The 26727-nt window shown below is 40.7% G+C and overlaps 1 protein-coding gene across 1 annotated transcript in view; it reads right to left on the bottom strand.

The window, feature by feature from the left end:
* Positions 1-26727, bottom strand: part of LOC121275645 (death-associated protein) — a 65122-nt gene that overhangs the window by 33489 nt on the left and 4906 nt on the right. The window contains exon 2 of the mRNA XM_041183150.1: positions 19721-19823. Within this exon, the coding sequence (XP_041039084.1) occupies positions 19721-19823 (103 nt within the window). The remainder of the gene's footprint in view (positions 1-19720; positions 19824-26727) is intronic.

Raw genomic sequence — 26727 nt, 5'->3', positions numbered from 1 at the left:
GAACTATTGCCAGGAAAATACTACTTTCTCATCTTTAACCAGAAGTGAAGAATCTTTCAGAGACGGCGCTGTCTGGATAAGTGTCCATGTATGGTTTTAATGAAACCGGCAGCACAGCGGGGTTGCTGTGGGTTGGGGGGGGGGGGGGTAATGTGTGTGTGCAGGGGGGTGAGCGACTAACACATCTGATTGCCTGAAATAAAAGGTGAGGTGTTATTTTGCCTTAATCTTCAGGCGCCACGTGAATTTGAAGAAAAATATATTAAATTGTGCTTAAGGCAATTCAGAGATAAATGCAACAGTTGTTTAACAAGTTAAAGTTTCAACTTAAAATACATCCAATGTGTCAATTTGAAGTTAGAAAGTGAAGATTGCTGATAAATCAGGAAAGACTACAGATGCACTCGAGAGCCTAAGTCAGCACACTGCAGAAACAGCAGTTAGATTTCTACCTGATCACAGATGGAGTACGTTTTCGTATTGAGCCTGTCAAAGATATAGACTTAAAACAGGAAGATGGCAGCGGATGTAATGGGAGATAAATAATACATTAGTTACTAAAGCAAGGTTCAGGATTCCCTAGAGAATCCTCTAAGGACTGAAGGTAAATGAATATCATGCTATAATTATCCAAATGAAGTACTTAAATGTCATTACCGAGAAAAATGCAAGATGATTCTATATTTTGTTTAAGGCCAAATGGTGAAATACTTGCACAAGTACAAATTTGTTACAGCAATAGGAGTAGACCATTCACCATCCAGCCAGGCAATCAAACCATGATTGATTTGTACCTGAACTCTATTAATTCTTCTTTGCTCCAAATACAGTGCAATTTAAGCTAAGCCCTGTATTACCTCACTAGTAGCCTGCAGTGCTACTGCAGAGGTTACTGACACATGAAAACCTTGCAATCAGTGGGCTGGACAAGTACAGAAACTCACCATCTCCATTCTGGCATTGCTGTGTTATCAGTAAAGTTTACACGTAAGCTTAGGAGTGAAATTAAGGATACGCTTGAACTGTGACCCTTTTCCCCTCACATAGATGTATAGATCAGTGTACAAATTTTAGCTTCTTGTGAAACTGTGCCAGCCTGTTAGTATAAACAGTATATAACGGACTGCAGGTATTCTCAACAATTAATTGTGCTAGAAATTAAGGGAAGAGCAAAAGAGAATTAGGCAATGAGAGAGGAGGAATAAGAGACACATAAAGGCAAGGGGAAGAAGCGTCAGTCAGTCAGAAAGAAAGAGATGCATTTATATAGCACGTTTCAAAGCATTTTACAGCTAACAAAGAATTTTTTAAGTGTATTCAACAGTGTAATGTAGGAAATGAAGCAGGCAATTTGTACACTGCAAGGTCCAATAAACAGCAACGAGTTAATAACCAGGTAAACTGTTTTAATACTTGAGGATTGAGAGGCAACCACCCCAACTCTTCTTCAGAAAAGTGCCATGGTGTCTTTTATAGCCACTAGGGTGGCAGTCAGAGCCTTGGTTGAACATTTCACACAAAAGATGGCACCTCCAGCAGTGTAGCACTCCCTCAGTACTGCATTGAGAGTGTCAATCTACAATATATTCTCAAGTCTCCAGAGCAGGACTTGAACCCACTACCTTCTAGCTCAAGGCAAGAGTATGATCACTGAGAAAACAGGGCCTGCAGTTGGTTCGCCGGTCCTCCCATCGAATCCAAAGAATGCTGGTGGAATTTCTCTAGTGCTCGAGTGTCGGTAATACACAATTCAGGTCTCACAGCAGTACAGGAGTGTGGTGATGACAATGCTCTGTACACTAGGGCTTTTGATGACTTGCAGAGGTCTTTGTTGTCAAACACTCAGAGCATCTTTGAAACGTTTTCTTTGTCCTCCCCTGGAAACCTTGGCAGCCACCTCTCCCAAAAGGCCACCACTGACGGGGAGATCCAACACTGGATTAGCTGCGCAGCTTGGCTGAAAGGAAAGCACTTCAAAGATACTATGAAGCTCTCCTTGATGTACGGCAGCGTTGACATTAATGACTGGGAGGAGCTGGCTACCAATCATTCGAAATAGCAACAAATTGCACATCAAGCTGCATCAAGTCCAAACGGCTTAATGATGAGGCAGAGCCCCATTACCTCGTGGGACATCCTGCCCCACGTGCCCAAAGATCCACGGTTCCAGAACTGGCCTGTTTAGTCACATGAAGACCCTCGCAGAAACTTGCGGCCCTGAGTAGACATCATCCTCGAATAGAGCCACAGCTGGCAATAACCACTGACAACTCTGGCTATTTATTCTACGCGTCAAGGTGAAATCCTCTGGCTGTTGGCCTCAGAAATGCTGGGAAATCGTGAAGCAGAAGATTTGTATGAATACAAAACGTTGCAGTTAAAAATTCAGGACATATCTCAAGCAAGTAATTAAAATAAGTGGTAAAAATCTTAATGAGCTATAACAACACACTGAGATAGAATTACTGCAGTGATATCTCCCTTACGGCCGAGCACTTCTAATCACAGCTCACTTTACAACATTTCAATGTCAAGACATTATGCCTCGGGAAAGTAATGTCGTGAGATGAAGTACTGCATATGCACCGAGTGAAGTGTACTCAACATTTCAGTAATGGACAAAAAAAATGATTAATGACTAATTAATGCATTTGATGCCATTTTAAAAAATGCCAGAACTTCAAGCTGCATTGCAACCAACAATTTAAAATCAGATAGGAATACAACAACCTGTATTTATATAGCACCTTTAAGTGAGGTGAAACATCTGAAGGCACAGAAGAGAGTGTATATCAGGCAATAATTGACACCATGACAAAGGAGGAAATATTAGGATAGGTGACCAAGTGTTTGGTCAAAGAGATAGCTTTTAAGGAGCATCCTAAAAGGACAAGAGGTGGAGAGGTAATGAGACTTGGGAAGTCCCATTCCAGAGCTTTGGGCAGAGAGCTGGTGGTAGGGGGGCACACAAGAGGTTAGAGTTGGAGGAATATGGAATCCTTGGAGGGTTGTAGGGTTGGAGGAGGTTACAGCGATAAGGAGGGGAAAGGCCATAAAAGGGATGAGATTTTAATATCGAGGTATTGGTGGACCAGAGGTCAATGTTGGCCAGTGAGCACCGGGCTGATGGTTGAATGTCACTTGCTGATGCAAGTCAGGATACAGGCAGCAGAGATTTGGATGAGCTCAGGATCATGTATGGTGGCAAATATTAGGTCAGTTAAGAATGTATTGCAACAATCGATTCCAATTTTTGGACAGCAAGCACGGGCTAGATTAATTCTAAATGCATCAGCTGGCAATCCATTTATATAGACAATAAAAATTCTATAGCAAAATATTTATACTGAATTATTTATTCAATAAGCAATTAAGGTTTTACAGGAGGATGCTAGAGTAACTGAAGCTCTGCCTTATAGTACAGTTTCTCCTTTAGCTGCTTGCCTCTATCCAACCCATTGGTTTGTAATCAGCTGGGTGTTCGTAGTTTCACAGCCCTGCACACATGGCACATAGTCAGGTCTGAACATTTATTGTGGCTTGTATTTTATCATTTGCTTTGATGCCATCTGCCTGAGAACAGCTGTAAAATGTCTCCATTTAAAATATCTAATTAGTTCTTTATGATTTTCTTTTTCTCTGGTTTAAGGTGGTTTAATTTTGACTGCAATAATCTGTTTAGTCATGGGTCTTCCCTTTTAGCCTCAGTGCAAAACTACTGGATTTTAAAATTTGTATAAACATGTTTTCTTTAAAAATCCCTTAACTGATTAAGTCAAGAAATGAATAATATAGTTTAAATAGGGAACTTGATGCATTTTTAAATGAATACTGAACCAAATTCAGAGAGCAGTCTATTTTTGAGTAAACATTTATTTGAAGTTTAAAAAAAAATCCTGTTGTTAAACGTTCAAGCAATTTAGTCCACAAATTCATGAATGTAGGAGTAATTACCAAGCTGGCTACTGAATAAAGTAAAGATGTATTGGGACAGAGTTTTTTTTCTCACATTGTTTAAAGAATCAGGACTTCACAAGAGAATTAAAAAAAATGTATAAGAGAATGCCAATTTATAATTATCATGCTGTATCAACACCTCCAGCCCAGAGGCAGAATGCTAATACAGCACATTCTTACAGTCACTGTTGCAACTGTTAATTGCAAATATTTAAATTTAAAGGCAATTGCACATATCCTCATTTACAGTCCAATTTGCTAAAGAATGCATGCAAATATTAGCAATATGATGACGAGTGGATTATTCCCTTTCTGGATGCATGACTGCAAAAGGGAAATAAAAGGGCAAGCTTTAATCGTATTTAAGGCAATGGCATGAGGCAGTGATGTTAGTCAGGCCCATGTACTCTGAATCTATAAGCTGATTACACTCCTATTTGCCCATAAATATTATCCTTTGTGTTATGAATTAACAACTTGCATTTACATTGTAATAAAAATGAAAGACTTACATTTACATAGTGCTTCTCATGACCACAGGCATTTCAAAGTGCTTTACAGCCAAAGAAGTATATTTTGAAGTGTAGTCACTGTTGGAAACGTGGCAGGCAAGCTGCGCACAGCAAACACCCACAAACAGCAATATGAGAATGACCAGATTATCTGTTTCTGTGATATTGATTGAGGGATAAACGTTGACCAGGACAGAAGATATCTCCCCGCTCTTTTTGAAAATGTGCTTTGGGATCTTTTACATCCACCTGAGCTGGCAGATGGGGCCTCAATTTAACTTCTCATGCAAAAGACGACATAGAATAAGATCCCAAAGCACTTTACAAGAACGTAATCAGAAAAAAATGACAACAAGCCAAACAAAGATACATTAGAATCGGTTACCAAAAGCTTGGTCAAAATTAAACATGCTTTCATCTCGAAATGCAGTAAGTGGAGGGGGGAGAGGTGCAAAGGAATACAGAGCCTTGCTTTCATCTACCTTCCTTCAGATAGCCAGCTAAGGTCCTGAATTCACCACTGTTTACAAGGTTGCATCCTACCTCAGCACATTTCTTGCTCACATACTGTTCTACACCAACTTCTTTTGATATTATGAACACAACTCCTTCTTAAGGTTTCTAGAGGATTCAAAGTATAGGGCAACATATGTGGACAAAACTGGCACAGCTTTAAAGTTACAAAAGAAAGAGAACCATGAAAAAAGTCTTGGTCATCTCTTAGGTGCCTGACAAGTCCCAATTATTTTGCTTATCCAGTAGCAAGTGTTAAAAACACATGCAGAACAACATAGATCTGAACACACCCTTGTTTCAACAAGTGCTAAAAATCAAACTGAAGTGATCAAGAACAGACAGACCTGGTTAAAGGGTTGTTTGTGAACAGCAAACTGATCAAGCCACACTGATAGCTTTGCTGTTATACATATGCTTAGCTGCTGAGAACCTTCTAAAGAAAGGAATAACAAAAGAGAGACATATGTAACAGTGTGTGTAAAAAAATCAGAATTTTAATGAGAGTTCGTATCAGCTGCATTAATTTAAGTTATCTCTATACATTTAGGGATGAGTTTTGCCAGGCTGGGCTCCTGGTGGTCAGCCATGAGCTCTGAGACCTGGAAATTTTTTTTTCAATGAATTTTAATGACTGGATAATTGAGAGAGCTATGATGGGCACACTGACCTTGAGCCCAAATGTTTAATCTGGCCTTAGGTTAAGCCAGGTTCACTGCCCAGACCACTAGCTAATCAAGTTTGCCCCTTAGTAAGTAAAACATTAATTTCAATAAATGAGGCACTTTTCATATTACACAGGAGCTGTGTTTGATCGCACTAACATAAAAGGAATTGGAAATTTGCTATCATGGAAAACCTAGAAAATAAAATCTTCCACCTAAAAGAGAGAAGACTTTACCTTAGAAATCAATATGACAAAGGCAAAGAATCAGCCTTACTGTAATTATTCTGCATAATTAATTGCAGAACAAGAGAAATGGGATGGGGAGGGGAAGGGGAACAATTATGTTCTGTTGGGATCCTTCAGACTAGACAAGAGAGTCTATTAGCACTTTCACATTTAAAATTAGGGCTGCAGAAAAAGGACATTGAAGTGAAGACTCTGAAGTCTTAGTGTTGGTCACCCAAGTTTATTTGATGTAAGATGGCACTGGAGGATGTGGAATCCATTAGAAAGGCCAGTGGGAAAAAGTGGTTTGATCACTCTTGGGATCCAAGAAAGTTGAGTCCCACACGGTTTTGGGGAACATTGAGCTTACCTCCTTTGTATTGTCAAATGCATCTGCGACATCATCAATCTAAAAGTGCCCATGGCAACCATTCATCATTCAGCAAAATTGTGACAGTATCTATTAATGATGCCCTTAAGCACAGGATGAAACCGAGTCCAGTGAGGATGACTTTAAAAGAGAACAATGGTGCAAATGGGGGTGGGGGTGGGTGTGGGTGGTACAAATTGCAATTGGAAGGATGCTTCACAACCAGCAATGTTTTTATTTCAAACATGGAAGGTATATAATCTTGTCTTTCCTGCGATATTCCAATAAGGTGGAGACTAGTTATCTTACATTATTTCTATCAATGCCACCCACTAGGCGGCACCCAAGAACCACAGGGAAATCAACAAATGTACAAGAGATGTCACTGATATTCTCTGTATGTTCACTGTTTCAGAGTTTAAAATTAGGAATTCAAGGTATTAGGGAAGTACCATGTCAATTCCTGGTCATTACAACTACAGCATGTAGATTCAAAGATCTACTTTCAGCCTTCTTGGAAAGGAAACCTGACAAAATTCAAGTACAGTCCTCTCCTTTTGGCTTCTCCCATTTTATTTGGGATCGCCACAATGCTGGTTGATCAACCTTCTCCCATCTCCTCTGGCAGTTGCCCATTCCTCTTCCATTCTCAACACATTTAAGTCTCTTGCAACCGCATCTTTCCATTTGGTGTTAAGCCTTCCTCTTCTCATTCTTGGCAGTCCCATCACCATCACTTGCCTCACCACATTGCCTCTCTCTCTCTGCGACAGATGACCAAACCATTTCAATCTCTTCTCAGCTACTTCATTCTGTGCTCCTACAATCTTCACTGACCCCCCTGATGTGCAGATTCCTGATTTTATCCTTTTGTGTTACACCACACAACCATCTCAACCACATCTCATTAGCATCCAGCCATTGTTCCTGTCTTCTTCATGGTGCCCAAGTTTCTGCATTATAGAACAAGGCCAGTCTCACAGCTGACATAGATTTTTCCTTTCAGGTTCAACGACATTTGCTATCACATAACACTCCACTGTAGTTCTTCCAATTACTCCAACAGGGGTTAATATGTTGCTTAATTTCCATTTTGTGAAGATGGATATTTTGTTTTTTTTAAATATTTTGGGGAACATGGTGGTATTCTGCAAAGGAGGCTGTGTATTTGAGTACATCCATTATTAATTAAAACTGGGGGAAGGTTAGTAAAGAAAGCTTGTCTGTGGGAACTGAGAGATTAAAGGGTAAACATGTTAGGTGCAAGCATTTGTAATGAGAGGCTCTGGTGAAGTGGATTTACAAGCAAATTGATTGGGTTTTAAAATTGGCGTTAGGTTATAGGTAGGGATTTGAATTTTCAGTTGTGAAATTTCAGGCAAGAGACTTTAACAACTTACAAAGATTTCATAAGTAAACAAGGGAAAGTTATTACATTTTATTCAACCCAAAAGTGTAGACAATAGGAAAACATGAAAAAATGTTATATTTTGGAAAAGTTGAGATCAAAGAGGTGTTGAGGACAATGGAACCTAAGATGAAAGGAGAAAAGGATATTTAAGGAAAGCTGTTTAGTTGAGTTGTGGCGGCTATGTCCTGAGACCAGATCTGCGCTGGGAAAAGGTGTGAAAGTTGTGAATTTGAAGCAGCCGTTGAGTTTTCAAGCCAGAGAAGTCTTTGTTTTCAGAAAGCAGCCAGTCTCTGAAACTTTCTTATGGATTTCCACAACAAAGTGGACGAGAGTGAGAAGTCATGTGGTATACCTCTACTAAAGTGACAGCAGTTTTTGCCTTGGGTAATATTACTAGATTTTATGGCTAAAAATCTATAAGGGAGCTGTTGCCAAGAAGTTTACTTCTGTGTTTTGACCAAGTCGTTTTTTTTTGGGGGTTGGGGTGGGGGGCGGGGGGGGGGGGGGGGGGGGGGGGGGGGGGTGGAATGGAGAAGTTTTGTGAAACTATTTTTAAACTGTATAACTTTAATCTTGTATGCTTAAGTTATTTTTTCCTTCAGTTAATATGTCTTTTAATTTTAAAATCCTAATAAAAGTGTTACTGGGATTCTAAGCTTCTGGGGTCAGTAGTTCTTTCACTCATTTTCAAAATAGAAATTAAAAGGTTATGATCAGCAAGACCAGTTTCCCTCTGGGATTCGGTTTGCTCAGCAAATAACATCGGCTGTGGGCATAACAATTTCCATACTTCCATTTTCGACCACCAGGGATTGTTCACTCTATCCGCCTTTCAACTCAAGCAGTGCCAGTTAACCTCATGAGTGTCTGTGTTCCAAAGCTGGGCTGCAAGGGTGAAAGATACAACATAAGATCTAGGAGCAAGAGTAAACAATTCAGCCCCTCAAGCCTGCCCTGCCAATCAATACAATCATGGCTGATCTCATTTCAGCCTCAACTCCAATTTCCCACCCTCTCCCCATAACCTTTCAACCCGTTACTAATTAAAAATCTGTCTATCTCCTCCTTAAATTTGTTCAGCGTCCTGGTATCCACTGCACTCTGAGGTAGTGAGTTCCACAGATTCACGACTCTTTGGGGGAAAAGTAATTCCTCCTCATCTCTGATCTAAATATACCATCCCTTAGCCTAAAACTATGGACCTTTCAACCTAGAATGCCCCACAAACATCCACCCCACATCTACTTTGTCCATCCCCTTTAGCATCTTAAATACCTCAATTAGATCGTCTCTCATCCTTCTAAACTCTAGCAAGTATAGGCCTAACCTGCTCAATCTTTCCTCATAAAACAAGCCCTGCATCTCTGGAATCAATTTAGTCTAATCTAAGGAACAACATAAGGAACAGGAAGAGTGGGAGTAGGCCATTTGGCCCTCCAGCCTGCTTCGCTAGTCAATCAGACTACGGCTGATCTGATGTGGCCTTAACTCCACTTTCCTGCCCGTCCATTACTCTTGACTCCCTTGTCAATCAAAAATCTCTCTAACTCAGCCTTGAACGACCAGTTCTTCAGGGGAGCTCAATACTGCCATCAGCAGCATCCAAGACAGAACATCTTTATCTACAGGAGATTTCAATGCAGGAGTGGGCACGGACCATGAGGCATGGGCTTTCTGCTTCAGGCATCATGGCTAGGGAAACATAAATGAAAAATGGACAGTAACTACACGAGCTTTGTGGAACTAACACCTTTCAGAACAAGCCATGCCACAAGGTGTCCTGGATACATCAAGGATTATGATATAGACCAGCTGGACCTGATCACCCAGAATGACTCTCTCAATAGCATTCTCAATACACACAGTTACCACAATACTGACTGCGATACAGATCATGCCCTGGTATGCACCAGAATGCAATCCTTGAAAATTTTTTCATTCAAAGCAAAAAGGCTGTCCTCATATCAACGTCAGCCAAACTGCCTACCCTGATAAGAGCCAGCAGTTCCTTGACTCAATTGAACAGGCACTCGCTGGCATTCCCACACAAGCAAATTGGAATGTACCATTGACAATACCGCACTCAACATATGGGAAGCAGGTGCTGAAACACACCAACAGGCTAACACTGCTGTAATGCAACAAATCATTGAAACAAAGTGATCTGCTCTCATTAATTACAAAAGAGATCCAAGCAAGAATACTCTGAATGCACTAACAGCTGCTTGAAGTAAAGCCAAACAGTCTGCTAGATGCCACGTCATTGTCTAATGGTTGCAACTTTGCCAGGATACCCAGGTGTCCTTTGACACAGGGAATGCTTTTTTAAATTATTTCACAGGGTGTGGGCACTGCTGGCAAGGCCAGCATTTGTTGGCCCATCCCTAAATACCCTTGTGAAGGTGGTGGTGAGCCATCTTCTTGAGCAACTGTAGCCCATGTTGCGTAGGAACACCCACTGTGCTGTTAGGAAGGAAATGCCAGGATTTTGACCCAGCGACAGTAAAGGAATGACGATATAGTTCCAAGTCAGGATGGTGTGTGGCCTGGAGGTGAACTTGCTGGTGGTCATTTTCCTATGCATTTACTGTCCTTGTCCTTGAAATCTGTCCTATTAACTCCAACACTTGCCACTCCACCAAACAAGCACCACAACCATCACTGGAGAGTAATGTTCAATTTTTTATATTTAGAAATTCATTTTATTTTTAAAGTTATTGTAAGGAATATACTGTACGAGTCCAAAAGAACTTAACTGCAGTTTACACATTAATTCTTATAGGAAAATCTGATTCGCTTACATTGTTTGGTTTAAAGATGAACTCTTTTAAGTACGCTACTACGATGTTAAGTGAGGAATTGCTGTCCAGCATTTTGTTATACATTTGAGGACATGAAAGATGCTATTTAAATGCCATGGAACATTTTCTACAAAGGGTCTACATAAATGCAAGCTATCAGCATTGTTTATTAGAAGAAACCCTTTCTCCCTAATGTTTCATCAAGCTCCGGGCCGAATCCAACTCCACCAGGGGCCTGTGCTCAATAGAAAGAATTCCTCAAATTCAGTTTTTATAACTCATGGAGCATTCATGCCCAAGCAACGTTCCAGTAGCAGATTTCTCAAAAGAACCTCTAAACGAATGAAATTGGATCACTTTTATTAAATGTACACACTTCAAAATACTTTGAAGGGCCGTACTAATTTTGATTTTACTTAATATTCATGGAATGGATGGTACTTTCCTACACTAAGATTAGACATGTTTTGTTTTTCCAATAACATGGCATACCAACCAAGTTTGCCTGCTTTATCTGCGCTTTTAAAAAATTATAGGGTGTGGGTGATGTTGGCAAGGCCAGCATTTGTTGCCCATCCTAATTGCCCTTGAGGTGATGGTGGTGAGTCACCTTCTTGAACCGTTGCTGTCCCCGTGGTGTAGCTACACCCACAGTGCTGTTAGGAAGGGAGTCCCATATTTTGATCCAGTGATGATGAAGGACCAGCGATGTAGTTCCAAGTCAGGATGGTACATGGAGCTTGCCGGTAGTGGTGTTCCCATCTGTCTGCTGTTCTTTTCCTTCTTGGTGGTAGAGGTCATAGGTTTGGAAGGTGCTGTCAAAGGAGCCTTGGTGAGTTGCTGTAGGGCATCTTGTAGATGGTACACACTGCTGCCTTTGTACATCAGTGGAGGAGGAAATTAATGTTTAAGGTTGTGGATGAGGTGTCAAGCTCCGAGTGTTGCTGGAGTTGCACTCATCCAGGCAAGTGGAAAGTATTCCATCACACTCCTGACTTGTGCCTTTTAATTGGTGGACAGGCTTTGGGGAGTCAGGAGGTGAGTTACTCACCACAGAATGATCGGCGCAGGCTTGGAGGGCCGAAGGGCCTGTTCCTGTGCTGTACTTTTTTTTGTTTTTTGTTCTTTGAATTCCCAGCTTTTGTAGCCACAGTATTTTTAAAGCTGATCCAGTTCAGTTTCTGGTCAATAGCAATCCCTAGGATGTTGATGGTGGGTGATTCAACGAGGGAGAGGGTTAGATTGTTTTTCTTACTGGAGATGGTCATTGCCTGGCACCATGGTGTGAATGTTACTTGTCAATTATCAACAAGTCTGAGTGTTGTCCAGGTCTTGCTGAATATGGGCACAGACTGCCTCAGTACCTGAGGAGTTACAAATAGTGCTGAACATCGTGCAATTATCAGCAGATATCTGACCTTATGGTGGAGGGAAAGTCATTGATGAAGTAGCTAAAGATAGATGGGCCTCAGGCAACACTCTGAAGAACTTCTGCAGCGATGTCCTGGACTGAGATGGCCGACCTCTAACAACCCCAACCATATTCCTTTGTGCTAGGTATGACTCCAACCAGTGGAAAGTTTAGGGTATTAGTGAACCAGATGGGTTTATACAACAATCGACGATAGTTTTCACAGTCACCATTACTGAGAGTGGCTTTTCAATTCCAAATTTTTATCAATTTAATTTGTTAATTAATTGAATTTACATTCCACCAGCTGCCATGGTGAGATTTGATATTGGGTTCCCGAAGCATTAGTCTGAACCTCGGGATTACTAGTTTAGTGACATTACCACTATACCATTATACTGCGTATAATGTATTCAGTTCAAACTTGATCTCAGGACCTTTGGCAATTACCTCATCAGTTCTCTGATACCAATGCTTTTTTTGTTGCATTTTAAATACTACAGCAGAATACTCTATTCATCCCCTGGTGAAAACCTTGTAGGCACTATTTTGTATCTGGAGAACCCATAAAAAAATTTTATTAACGTAATGCAATATCCTGTTTCTTTTTGTTAACTCCATTAATTGAGTTAATGTTGTTTTTATCTTTTGGCTTCCAGTACTGAATACAGAGGTTGTAAATTTGTACAAAAGCCTAGACTAACATTAAAATTTCATCATCTTAAATCAGCTGAAGCTCTTGTGCTTATGTTACAGGGTAAAGGCAATGCCAGGGCATCTTATCATCTCTTTGATCACAAGTTGGTTGAACAGGCTGGAGCTCTTTTTTTGAGAAAAAAAAATACTGATGGTTGACCTCTAAAATTTTGAAGGCACTTGATAGGATAGACAGAGAGAAAGTTTCCACACATGAGGAGACCAAATTAGGGCCCATAAATACAAGATAGCTGCTAATAAACCCAACAGAGAATTCAGGAGAGCTTCTTTACCCAGAGGTGGTTAGAACATGGAACTCACTTTTGCATGGAGTAGTTGAGGCAAATAACACAGATGTATTGAATGGGAAGCTAGCTAATTACATCAGGGCACAAGAAATAGGTGGCTATGGTGAAAGGGTTAGATGAAGTGGGTTGGGTGAAGGCTTGTGGGGGGCATAAACACCAGCATAGACCACTTGAACAGAAATGCCATTTTCTGTTCTGTAACTACATTAAGTTACATAGTATCTTATGGGCTGTAACTGCCAACTAGCATCGGAAAGTGATAGTCTGCAGGAATTAGAAGAAATAAATACATACTTGCTCTTAAAAATTACATTAACACTTCCAATCATTGAAGCTGCTTGGGGCCTACATCAAAAGACTCCATGCAGGACCCAGTGAAGTACAGCTCCGGCAGGTATGAGGAGGCCACGTCCCCTTTTTTATGGTCGGGGGCAGGGTCAGAGGTGGAGGGGGTTAGGAGGGTCAGAGGTTGGTGGTGGGGGTGGGGGGTGAGGGGGGTGTGGAGTTGGCTAGTCCCTCGGGGGTCAGTCTGGGTGTTTACAATAGTTACCCAGGAGTTAGAAGAGGTTTCAATTCTTCTAACCTTTTCTGAGTAACTATTGGTAACTATTGGTGTAACCCCAGTGAAACTATCCAAAGTTTGCGATTTAAACCACAGGGCAATTGTCCAAAGGAAGTTAGCACTTCTGGGAAATTGCCGTGCAAACCCTTATCTGGAAGTTTCCGAGAGGGATTCCCCAGGACATCTTTGGGTGCCCCCCAGATCCGATGCTGGGGAGCTTGGAAATTACGGCCCAATTTGTTTTTCCTGTACACTGTTCTCTTGCTGTTATAATCCCACCCATCATCTAGCTGGACAACCATATAGTCATTTTGCTCCTTCCCTGCTAGAATTAAAATTGACCATCAGTGAAGCAAAGACAGATAGTATACCCTGAAATAGCATTGCATTTTGAAAAAAAGTGATGGAATATTAACAGCACTATATTGTTATAACAACCCCCACCAACCAATCATACTATCTCCGAGGGCAGTGCTGCACTGATCTTGCTCATGGAAACATTTATGGGAAACCAAAGGTTGTTCTTTTTCTCCAGCTGGTGGCTTAATTTGTTCTTGTTGTTTCGTAAGTTCATTACAGTTGCAATCTGCTCATTCCTACCACGGCCACATGACTGAAAGCTAAAGCCTTGCTCAAACCAACAGTAGTTTGTTCACCACTTTCAGTCATGTGGCCATCCACTACAGAGTGACATCGCATCGCAGATAGAATCCAAGCTGGTTGGTGAAGTCAAAACCAAGACACGAAGCTTTTCTTTACTAAGCAAGTTTTCTGATTTTGTTCAGTCTCACACCTCACCGCCAACACCCAGTATCCCAGCTGTCCCCTATTTGTGATCAAAGTTCTTAATTAAATAATGCCCTTCACCAGTGTGTCGTAACAATATAATTAACATACTATTAACACAGTTGTCTCTGGTTCAAGTTGTTAAGTTGTTCAGATTTTTGAACCATTCTAAATTTTGCTCAGATAGTTTGAACCGAATTTTAAACCCCACACTTTGCAAAATATCCCTGAATATCAAGCAGCCCTAAAAATAAACAGGTTCCACATGACTGACCCCTGCATATCAACTTGTATTAGGAAAATCTCTAAACTGGGCATGCCAATCCCATACCCATTTGCTTTCACATTTTGGATACCACAGTCAACTGAGTCCATTACTCTATCACTTTTTGCCCTCTTGGTCCATTTTTGTAGATGATTGTTTTGACAGAGGCCTGGTTCACAGATGCTGAAATCTTGCTTCTCACTGAAGCCTGCCCAGCTGCCTACACTTTCTACCTTGGTATCTCCCACTACTCTTGATACTTTTACCTCCTTTCAACCAAACTTGTTCCACCCCTTTCATCTCTTCCATCTACAGCTAAAATCCTTGTCCATGCTTTCCGTCACCTCCAAATTCAACTATTCCAATGATGCCCTGGACAGCCTCCACCCTCTATAAACTTCAACTTTTCCAAAGTTCTGCTGCCCGTCTCCTTACTTGCATCAAGTCCCAGTCATCTATGAACAGATGTGACTCAGTGTGCTAAGAGTTACGCTGACAACCAATTTAAGATGGTCAGTAGGGCTCGCAGTGTGGCACATGTGTGTATACTGGAAGTTACATACACAGGGCCCTGTTATTTGCATACATAAAGATGATGTGCACACATTTTGCATGTTTCAGCTTCACAAAATAAGTGATAGCCATTCACTGACTCATTTCTCAGGGCAATGTCTTGACTGATCAGAGTCAAGCTGCCTGGTTTAAATTTCGAACAACACTTGACAGTTAACTGTCAGCCACCATAATTTGCTGCATTCTCCATGGCCACGTCTCTACCAGAGTCCACTTGCCAACCAATTGGTACTCTCTTCTCATACAGTATAAATTTGTTGTTTCCCTTGACATTTTCTTGCAAATTGTCCTGATGAGTGAAAGGTGAAAAGCTTCGACAAAAAGTATTTTTTTCAGAAATACTCAAGTTCTGTTAATACCAAATGACTAAAATCCATATTTCTTTTGTGTGAAAGGTGCTTCCCGATTTTTCTCTTAAATTACCTAGCTCCAATTTTAAGATTATGTAGTGACAATCCCCGAGAAAGACTTCCCTTGAAAGCCCTACCCTTTTATTACCAAGCAACAGCAAACTTCTTATTCCTGTTGTGGGGCTACACCCTTTCATTTTTTTAAAAATATGATTTTTCAACTTTCAAGTGACTGGAAATTTTGCAATTTGAACTGCGACAGAGCAAACTGCTCAAAAAATGCAAGGCCACAGTCCAAGTTGGAGAAACCAGCAAACCACCCTGAGGGGAGCGTGAAGATGGAGACATTTCCTATAACCTTGATACCTATCAAAACTCATAGCTATTACAGGAAGAGACATTACAAGTGCAAAGTACTGGGTATTGAAACAATGGTTGCCATAGACAGACACACCCAAAACCTCTTGGAAACACACAATGGGTGAAGTATTTCAAGGCAAGGCTACCCAGCCATTAGCGAGAGATTGCAAGTGTCAAAGACAGTGTAAATAAAGTCTTCAGCAGAGGAAACAGGCTGAAGGCTGCTCCCTCTCTGTCTTTCTCTTCTGAAATAAGTGTGTCGCCTGGTTCGAGAAGCCAATTCTACCAAAAACCTACCAGCGAACTGAGAACTCATGATAATTGCAACATCTCTACATCTGACCACATCCAAGAAGCCAGCTAACCTAAATTGGCTGCAACGTTTAAAACCTATGCCTCAAGGACAATCAAAGGACACTTAACTGTATATTATTTTACCTTTTTTAAAATTGGACCTTAGCTCCCCTTACTTCTGATACCTGTGGCAGAGAGTGAGTGAGAGTGTGTGTGTGTGTGTGTGTGTGTGTGTGTGTGTGTGTGTGTGTGTGTGTGTGGCATACGCAGACTAATGACTATATGAGGGCTGAATGCTTGACAACACGTTATTATTTTTTCTCTTGGTTTAGTAGTTCATAAATTTGCCCTTTCTTTGAACCAAAAAAACCTCGCTTGATTGGCTCCTTATTGCATAGCTTAAATAGTAAAATACATTCCAATTTGGAAGAGGCGTATCCTCGTAAAAAAGAAACTTAAACCTTTGTTGTCAGACTAAATGGGGAGGTTGAATAGAGGGGAGCCAGTTCATCTCTTCTCACTTGGTCATAACATTCCATGTATGTCTAGCCGGTTTAGGTCTTTCTTTCTATAAGGTCCCTCCTACTCTCCTCAACTAAGTCAGTGTAGCTTCAATAACAAGAAAACATGGTGCAGCTATTCTGTGCACGTCTTTCCCAGTTATTTTGTCCAGTCAAGCTTCATCCTTTCCGTCATCATGTTTTTTTCAATCTTGTGCTTCTAATTTTGAATAGTTAGTTAGCTTTCTCCTAGAATTTACAATCTATAATCATTTTGCCAAATTATAATACACATTGTTGCTTTGAATCCCTTCAGTTAAAAAGCATTCTCTTAGCATCAGTGCTATAGAGCCTAATGGGCCTCACTTAGAGCAACGTATTCTTAGATCTGTAACTGTCAAATCACGGACCAGAGCTAAAACTACTTTAATTGTACTTTTGGATATCTCCACATGATAATGAACCACATTTACCCACTTATAATCATACAGCCATCATTTATCTATGCATTGATAGCAACTTAAATCCCTTAGTCTTCAGCTACCCACTTAAAATCTGTATAGCAGATATTGAGTATACCTCAAATTATTTCAGCTACTTCCAAATCTATAATCGTCAGAATTGATTTTGACATCCTCTTACAGCAAGTACATCTTATCCCATTGTTTTTCCCACAATTATCTTCCATTCACTTTATACTGCAATGTTTTCAATATCATGTTTTTTTAAAACATCAAGGTTTTTATCTACTGTTGACCACATTTTATGGAAATTTCCAAGTGTTGTGTGGTGTGAAAAGTAAATCTCACAGCACAAGTACTGGTGTTAACAATGGGTTCCATTTAAGGAGACATTTTCTGTTTCTCGAGTACATGCCCAAAGATGCAACAAAGCAAAGCAGAGGTGATGTTCTAAGGATAACCCTAATGCTGCCAAATATCTTCTTTCTGTGTGAGAGCTTAGAATATAGTCTGTGGCTGGAATAATTCTCTTTTTTCAAAAAAATTCATTTTCTCTCTTGTGCAAGTAAAAATAAATCTGACTAGGGTTTAATGGAAACAAGAGATTTTGGGTCCAATATTCCAAGCACTCATTCTTAGCAGCAGTATTTCAAGATCAAGCTCTGCATTGATAGAATCCCAAGTACAATTTCTAAAGCCCTTCAGTTGCATCAAAAATTTCTAAGTTTCATTTCTCCTTCAACTTTTTGCAAAGCTATAACTACATTACTTTCTACCCTTAATCCATACGTTAATTAGCCTCAAATGAACTTGCCTCTGCTTTAACATAATTTTTTTGGTAACTTCTATTAATAATAGTTACTAGAGCATTGAACATTTCTTCCAATGCTAACTCTGCGTTGTTCCGGTAGTTAACCCACGCCTTTGGTCCCTGTTCCACTTCTCCCATTCCTTCGTTCCCTCTCCCCGTTAGCAGCATGTCTTTCAGCTGCCTCAACCTGCTCTAGGATTCGCAACCTTCCAGAGTCTCTAGGAATTAAAGATTAATCACCAGGGCTCCTGCTGCAAGCAGCAGTGGAGAAAAAAAATCAGATGTTTTAAGAGGATGGAGTATTGTTAGCAGTTTCTCTGAACTCTTAACTATTTGTTACAAAAATATTTGAGGTGGGGTGGTTAAAGAAAAGATATCATGCAATGAAACCTCAAGGGACCCATCCAGAGTTAATGTTTCCACCCTCCCCTCACTAGAGCTACCTCCCTGAGCCTGGCTTAATCTTGCTCTACCTTGAAAAATTTTCTCAAGACTCACCTTTGCAACCAAGCTTCTCCCTAATCTTGTACCCATGTTTCGTAACCAGTCCCTCATCTAGTCCTATTTATTTTATTCTTCCCACCAGCCCCCCTCCACCCCCCAAAGTCCTCCCATCTCATTACAGCAAAATAACTTAGGTTATTTCCACTATGTATATATGCAAGCTCTTGTTGACTCTTCTGATTAATTTTTTTTTTAATTCTTTCATGGGATGTGGGCATCATTGGCTACACTAGAATTTGTTGCCCATCAATAACTGGCCTTGAGATATGCAATAATTCAAAACAGTATTTACATTTGATGGAGCAATTTTGGATGAGCAGAATGCTTCTTGTGTAGTGATGATGATGATCTGGAATGCACTGTCTCAGGAGCTAGTTGAAGCAGTTCAATAATATTCAGAAGGAAACTGAATAAGTACTTGAAGGGTAAAAATTTGCAGGGAAGCAAATTTGCAGGGACTAAATGATAGCTCTTTCAAGAGCCAGCACCAGCACAATCGGCTGAACAGCTGTATCATTTTATGATTCTATAATAGTTCATGAGGTTTTCTGGATCAGCATCTTAAGATGGGAGTAATTTTATTCTTGCACTTCCTGTGAGTAATATCAACAGTTAGGACAGTTCCATGGGAGGCCATGAGCAGTAATCATGTTTATTTTAAAAGCAGTGAAAGCAAACAGAATCCAAAAAGGTTAATTGAGTGCACTTAGCAAGTTGAAGAGATATTAATTTCATTCGATAAGATCAAATAGCTTTCCCACATTTCAGTTTACCTTAGCCAAGCAACAGAAGGCGTATCAAGGTAGGATAGAGTGGAACAAAAATGGATAAAGAATACTATATTCAGCATTGGCTGATGAAGTGAGTATCGATTCTCTGTATTCCTTCAAGGCAAAGATGGACTGGCTTTTGACAGAGACAGATCACAGCATACCAAAAGTAACTGACTTCACAGATATAGTCCACACGATCTCCTGAACTGGTTTTGATCACCCAAAGACAGAAGAATTGTCCGCAATTGTTCCCCGATTGCTCCTGGGGTTTTTCTCTTATTTTGCCCCTCTAAGGATATTACTGGCTATAAGGGGTTGGGTGAGGGGCTGGGCGTTTAGTCATGGTGCTCTGGTGTGGGGACAGGCTGGATCCACCTGCTGGCTTCACATTCCAGTCAATTCCATATGTTCATGCAGTCCCTAAATGTCTTTCCACTCACGGTGCCAACTATTCTTAATTGTAGCATTATCACATCATCTGCACTAATCTCATACGGTAAAACATACCTGTAACCATAGGGATCAAAGTCACCATATCAGCGCACACCTGCTTTTTCTAGCACATTTAAGGACTATCGATTTGCTCTACTTGGTGATAAGTCAATCTCACCTGTTGCTTTCCCAGTCTTCACTCTCTTTATCTTTCTCCACAGCAGAAGCCTGGTTCACAGGGCCCTGATGTTTCTTCACAATCCGCATACCGCCTGCTTTGACTGCACAGTGAGAATAAGACCAGGGAAAGAAAGAAAGAGAGGGGGAGGGTGGGCAAAGAGTTGGGGGAAGGAGGCAAACCCCAGTGTAACAGAAGGAAAGGACATCGGGGGGAGGGGGGGGGGAGAGATAAAAAGAGAAAGTTAACAGAATAAAAATGGACAAATTTCTGGATATCTCATTGTTTCAGGCAAATTGTATTTTAAATCATAATCATTCACAAAACAAAATCATTGACTTCTTGTTTTTAAATTGGTGGTATGAGGCGCAGCTTAGTAACAAACTGTGCCTTTTGGGAAAAGCCCTTATTCCTCAAAGTACAGATTCCAAAGTTACCTCATCACCTACATCTCCTTATGGCATGTGGTTGCTCCTCAAGGCATGGAATGGAGCGCTTTCCTGAACTGGGCAAATGGGCAAAGTTCACTGCTACCTCAAAAGCACGCACACAAGAAATCAGTTCATCATTAAATCCAGCGCAAAAACAAAAATACCTGGAAAAACTCAGCAGGTCTGGCAGCATCTGCGGAAGGGAGCAGAGTTAACGTTTTGAGTCCGCATGACTCTTTAACAGAACTAAGGAAAAATAGAAAAGGGATGAAAAATAAGCTGTTTTGGGGGGAGGTGTTGGACAAGAGAGCTGGATAGAGGGCCAGTGATAGGTGGAGATAACCAAAAGATGTCACAGACAAAAAGGACAAAGTGGTGTTGAAGGTGGTGATATTATCTAAAGGAATGTGCTAATTAAGGGTAGAAAGCAGGACAAGCAAGGTACAGATAGCCCTAGTGGGGGTGGGGTGAAGGAATCAAAAAAGGCTAAAAGGTAGAGATAAAACAATGGATGGAAATACATTTAAAAATAATGGAAGTAGGTGGGAAAAGAAAAATCTATATAAATTATTGGAAAAAAATGGTGGTGGGGGGAGGAATTGGAAAGGGGGTGGGGATGGAGGAGAGAGTTCATGATCTAAAATTGTTGAACACAATATTCAATCTGGAAGGTTGTAAAGTGCCTAGTTGGAAGATGAGGTGCGGTTCCTCCAGTTTGCGTTGAGCTTCACTGGAACAATGCAGCAAGCCAAGGACGGACATGTGGGCATGAGAGCAGGGTGAAGTGTTGAAATGGCAAGCGACAGGGAGGTCTGGGTAATGCTTGCGGACAGACTGAAGGTGTTCTGCAAAGCGGTCACCCAGTCTGCGTTTGGTCTCTCCAATGTAGAGGAAACCACATTGGGAGCAACGAATGCAGTAGACTAAATTGAGGGAAGTGCAAGTGAAATGCTGCTTCACTTGAAAGGAATGTTTGGGCCCTTGGATGGTGAGGAGAGGGGAAATAGAGGGACAGGTGTTGCACCTTCTGCAGTTGCTTGGGAAGGTGCCATGGGAGGGGGTTGAGGTGTAGGGGATGATGGAGGAGTGGACCAGGGTGTCCCGGAGGGGATGATCCCTGCAGAATGCCTCCATCACCCCCTACACCTCAACCCCCTCCCACGGCACCTTCCCATGCAACCGCAGAAGATGCAACCCCTGCCCCTTTACTTCTCCTCTCCTCAATGTCCAAGGGCCCAAACACTCCTTTCAAGTGAAGCAGCATTTCACTTGCAGTCCCTCAATTTAGTCTACTGCATTCATTGCTCCCAATGTGGTTTCCTCTACATTGGAGAGACCAAACGCAGACTGTTAAAAGCAAAAAACTGCGGATGCTGGAAATCGAAAACAAAAACAAAACTACCTGGAAAATCTCAGCAGGTCTGGCAGCATCCGCGGAGAGGAACACAATTAACATTTTGAGTGCGAATGACCCTTCAACAGAACTAAGTAAAAATAGAAGAGAAGTGAAATAGAAGCTGGTTTAACAGTGGGTGGGACAAGTAGAGCTGGATACTCGAGGGCCAGTGATAGGTGGAGATAACCAAAAGATATCACAGACAAAAGGACAAAGAGGTGTTGAAGGCGGTGATATTATCTAAGGAATGTGCTAATTAAGGGTAGAAAGCAGGACAAGCAAGGTACAGGTAGCCCTAGTGGGGGTGGGTGGGGTGAAGGAATCAAAAAAGGCTAAAAGGTAGAGATAAAACAATGGATGGAAATACATTTAAAAATAATGGAAATAGGTGGGAAAAGAAAAATCCATTTATGGGATTCATCCCTAATTGATTGTTCAGAGGGCATTTAAGAATCAACCACATTGCTGTGGGTCTGGAGTCACATGTCGGCCAGGCCAGGTAAGGACAGCAGATTTCCTTCCCTAAAGGACATTAGTGAACCAGATGGGTTTTTACAACAATCGACAATGGTTACAAGGGCTGATGTCAGGATAACTGGCCTGTAGTTCCCTGCTTTTTCTCTCACTCCTTTCTTGAATAGCAGTGTTACATTTGCAAATTTCTGAGACCTTTCCAAAATCTAGGGAGCTTTGGAAAATCATAGCCAACGCATCCATTCTCTCTTGCAGCCATCTCTTTTAGAAGCGTAGGACATGGGCCACAGGCCCTGGGGATTTCTCAGATTTTAGTTCCTTCAGTGCTTTTCTCTGCTGATATTTAATCACTTTAATTTCCTCACTCTTCTTAGCACTTAGGTTACCCTCTATTTCTGGAATGCAAATTGTCCCTTTACAATGACGATGGACACAAAATAATTGTTCAATGTCTCTGCCATTTCCTCATTCCCTATAACAATTTATCTTGCTTCTGCTTCAAAGGGGCCATTGTTTACTGTAGCTACTTGCTTCCTTTTTATATACTTGTAAAAGTTCTTACAGTTGGTTTTTATACTACTGACTAGTTTACTCTTGTATTCTAATTTTTCTCCTTTTAATTAACTTTAAGGTGAAGGAACAGCACCTCATCTTCCGACTAGGCACTTTATAGCTTTCCGGACTGAATATTGAGTTCAACAATTTTAGATCATGAACTCTCTCCTCCATCCCCACCCCCTTTCCAATTTCCCCCCTCCCTTTTTTCCCAATAATTTATATAGATTTTTCTTTCTCCACCTATTTCCAATTTTTTTTAATGTATTTCCATCCATTGTTTTATCTCTACCTTTTAGCCTTTTTTGATTCCTTCAACCCATCTCACCCCAACTCGGGCTATCTGTACCTTGCTTGTCCTGCTTTCTACCCTTAATTAGCACATTCCTCAGATAATAACACCACCTTCAACACCTCGTTGTCCTTTTGTCTGTGACATCTTTTAGTTATCTCCACCTATCACTGGCCCCCTATCCAGCTCTACCGCTCCCCACCCCCAACACCCCAACCTTTAATCCAGCACAATTTCACCTCTTTTCTATTTTTCCTTAGTTTTGTTGAAGGGTCATTCGAACTTGAAACGTTAACCGTGCTCCTCTCCGGAGATGCTGCCAGACCTGCTGAGTTTTTCCAGGTATTTTTGTTTTGGATTTCCAGCATCAGCGGTTTTTTGCTTTTATATTAAGGTGGCCCTTTGCTGGTTTCTAAAGCACTCCTAATCCTCAGCCTTGCTACACTGAAGGAACTAAATAGTAGCCTTGCTACTATTTTTTGCAACACGACGAGCCTCTTCCTTTAGTCTAATATTATCCTTAACTCCCAGAGTAAGCTATGACTGGATCTTTCTTGCTGAGTTTTTGTTTCTCAATATAATGTATTTTTGTTGGATATTCAGAATCGTTTCTTTAAATGTTTCCCACATTTGTTTACAGTATACCTTTTAATCTATTTACCCAATCAACATTAGTCACTTCGCCCCTCATACCAATGTAATTGGCTTTGTTTAATTTTAAGATTCTTGTTTGTGATTACAGTATGTCACTTTCAAACTTAACATGGGGTTCAACTGTATTAATGATCACTAGTTCCCGGTGGATCTTTTACAAGGAGATTACACATTAGACCTGCCTCATCACACAATACTAGATTTAAAATCGCTTCCTCCCTTGTTGGTTCCACAATGTATTGGTCCAGGAAACTGTCAAAAACATTCTATAAACTCATGTTTTAGACAACTGTGTTAATTTGATTGCTCTGATCTATATGAATTACTACACTGCCTTTGTTATATACTCCAATAATTTGTTTAATGCTCTGTCCAACAGTATAACTACTGTTAGGAAGCCTATAAGCTACTTTTCTGTATCATTTTCTGACTCTTGCTATACCTAATTTCCACCCATGATGATTCTGATAGTCAGGAGGGTGGGTCAATAGTGTAGCTATCCAGGAGCTGAAAGTGGTTTTAATCCTTCTAACTTTTTCTGGGTAACTATTCTGCTAAGGGAGTCAGAACCATCAGTCTCTAATTTAAAACTGGAGTATCAGATGGCTCCCAATACAGGGTAATTGCCTATCAGAAGTTTATACTTCCTAGCCAATTCTGCGCAGTCCTTGCCTGGGGACTTCCGGGGAGTCCCCCAGCGCATCTTCTGGGGTGTCCCCCAGCGCATCTTCTGGGGTACCTCCCAGTATGACCCTTGGAGAATGGAAGTTCTGGGCCATTAAGCATCTTCTGAGCAAAGATCATACCTCATTTAATATCCTTGTGTCATATTTTATGACCTTCTCCTTTGCCATACTGTCTTTCTGAAATGTTTATTTCCCAACCTTGGTCACCATGTAACCATGTCTCTGTGATGATGAATAGATCCAAACCATTTATCTCTATTTATACCATTAGTTCAATCTATTTTATCATGGGTGCTTTGTGCATTAAAATAAAGAGCATATAATTTCTTTTTTTTTTAAAAACTATTCCCTGCATGGACCTTATTCGTTGATGCACAATTACTGGTAATCTCGCTGTTCCTTCCTGTCCCACTCTGCTATTCTTTACCCACATTGCTATGCTATCCTGTTGCCTCAACTTTTCTTTTTGGATTTCTAAATCTCCCTTCACCCGAAACCTCTCCCCACCACCCACCACCACCCTGTTAGTTTAAAGCCCTAACCACAGCCTTAGTCATATGGTTTGTGAGGATACCGGTCCCAGCCCAGGTGAAATGGAGCCCATCCGAATGGAACAGCTCTCTCTTTCACCAGTACTGGTGCCAGTGACCCATAAATCAAAACCTCTTCTTCCCAAACCACTCTTTGAGCCATGTGTTTAATTCTCTAATTTTTTTGGCCTATGCTAAAGTGGCTAGGCTAATAATCCAGAGGTGCTTATCTTTGATGCTCTGCGTTTTAATTTGGGCCCTAACTCCTCAAACCCTCAGCAGAACATCATTCCTAGTTCTACCTATGTCATCGGTTCCCACATGGACCACGACAACTGGATCCTCCCCCTCCCAATCCAAGTTCATGTCCAACCACGATGTCCCTAACCCTGGCACCAGGCAGGCAAGACAACTTCAGGATTTCTGGTTGTGGCTATAATGTGCTTTGGGCTGTATAAATACAAGTCCTTCTTTTTCTCTTCTTAGACATTGTGAGCAAATCAGGCAGAAAATATATTTTTTTTCATTTTGTTTTAATTTCCTTCCAATGTTTTTGTTTTATAAAAGGCTGTGAGACTGGGTGGGGTTGTTGCAGAAAGTCTTGTGATGAGAACTCCAAGAATATGTTCCGCCAGAATTGGCAAATCTACCATGCTTTTCCAGAGTGGAACTCAGCAAAGGTCAGATGCTTCAAAAAAATAAGGAGGCAGGCTAGAGATGGACAACAGTGTAAGGGTATGCTCAGGAACATGTACCACAACTCCTTGTAACTAGATGGAAAACACAGACATAGAGGTCAGGTACTAGCCTGTGATTCTCAAACAAAGGAAATGTATTTGGCATAGAGACAGACCAGGGCAGAGGAGGGAGGGGGCACTTTCATAGCAACATTGTGACCTCTGATTTGTTATCGCTGATTTTAAAACTACCTGTGCAAAGTTTATTTTCCCACTTTAAAAGTACGAGTTATGATGGGCATTTGATAACTGGTAAACTAGTCATATAGACCTTAGCAGGGATAACCTTCAAATATGGCACTATAATACAAATTTTAGGAGGCAAGGACAGGTTTAACCAGTAAATGCTTCTGCTATTCAACAGGAAACAGAATTGTTTGAGCTAAATTATCAAGCAGTGATTCACATGTAAAATCCAGTAACAAGCCAATGTTTGTGCTTCTCTCAAAAACATTTATCAGGTTAAAAATAAGTAAATTGGAATTGGAGAGATTTTTGAACTAAAAATGCTACCTATGCAACTACAAAATTTTCAAGGTCTTCCATTATGCAAATGAAGGATTTCTTTTTCTGTTAATGGAATGCTTATTGAAATGTGCAAGTTCCCATCCTATATACAGCCGCCTTTTATCAAGACAAATCAGATTCTAATCCTGCCTCCCAGATGAATGTCACTTGTGTGCTGACATTAAAATGGCTTTCAAGTCAGTCAATTATGTAGTCATTCCTCACATCACCCTTGGAGATTGTCAAGACAGCATACATAGAAACACTTCTGTCTATGTACAAATTAACAGAGAATCCCAAAGAGCATTTACACATAACCCAGGTCAGTTGATTAGTTAATATTGAATAGGGATTTTATTTTATAGGGAATAAGTATGGAGGTCAGAATATATGATGACTTATAATTCTCTTGTCTGCAGCATTTTACAACAAAACTGCCAAACTAACAGCCAAAGCCCCAAACAACTTAAATTTAGAATAAAAGAAAGTCCATTTTTCTCTTTCAGATACTGACTGACCTATTCATTTTCAGTTTTTCATAGAAACGTACAGCCCAAAAGGAGGCTATTTGGTCATTCAGACCTGTGCCCGTTCTTTGGATGTCATGCTTAGTCCTGCATCCCCGCTTTTTGTCCATAAATCTTAAATTCTTCATCAAGTACCTGTCTAACTCCCTTACAAGTGTTATTTATGGAATCAGCTGCCATCACCTTTCAGGTTGAACATTCCAGATGCTGACAATTCA

This window comes from Carcharodon carcharias, chromosome 3 (assembly GCF_017639515.1).
Source record: "Carcharodon carcharias isolate sCarCar2 chromosome 3, sCarCar2.pri, whole genome shotgun sequence".
Taxonomy (NCBI): domain Eukaryota; kingdom Metazoa; phylum Chordata; class Chondrichthyes; order Lamniformes; family Lamnidae; genus Carcharodon; species Carcharodon carcharias.
Note: the sequence above shows the minus strand (reverse complement) of the source record. Positions and strands in the feature narration are given on the sequence as shown.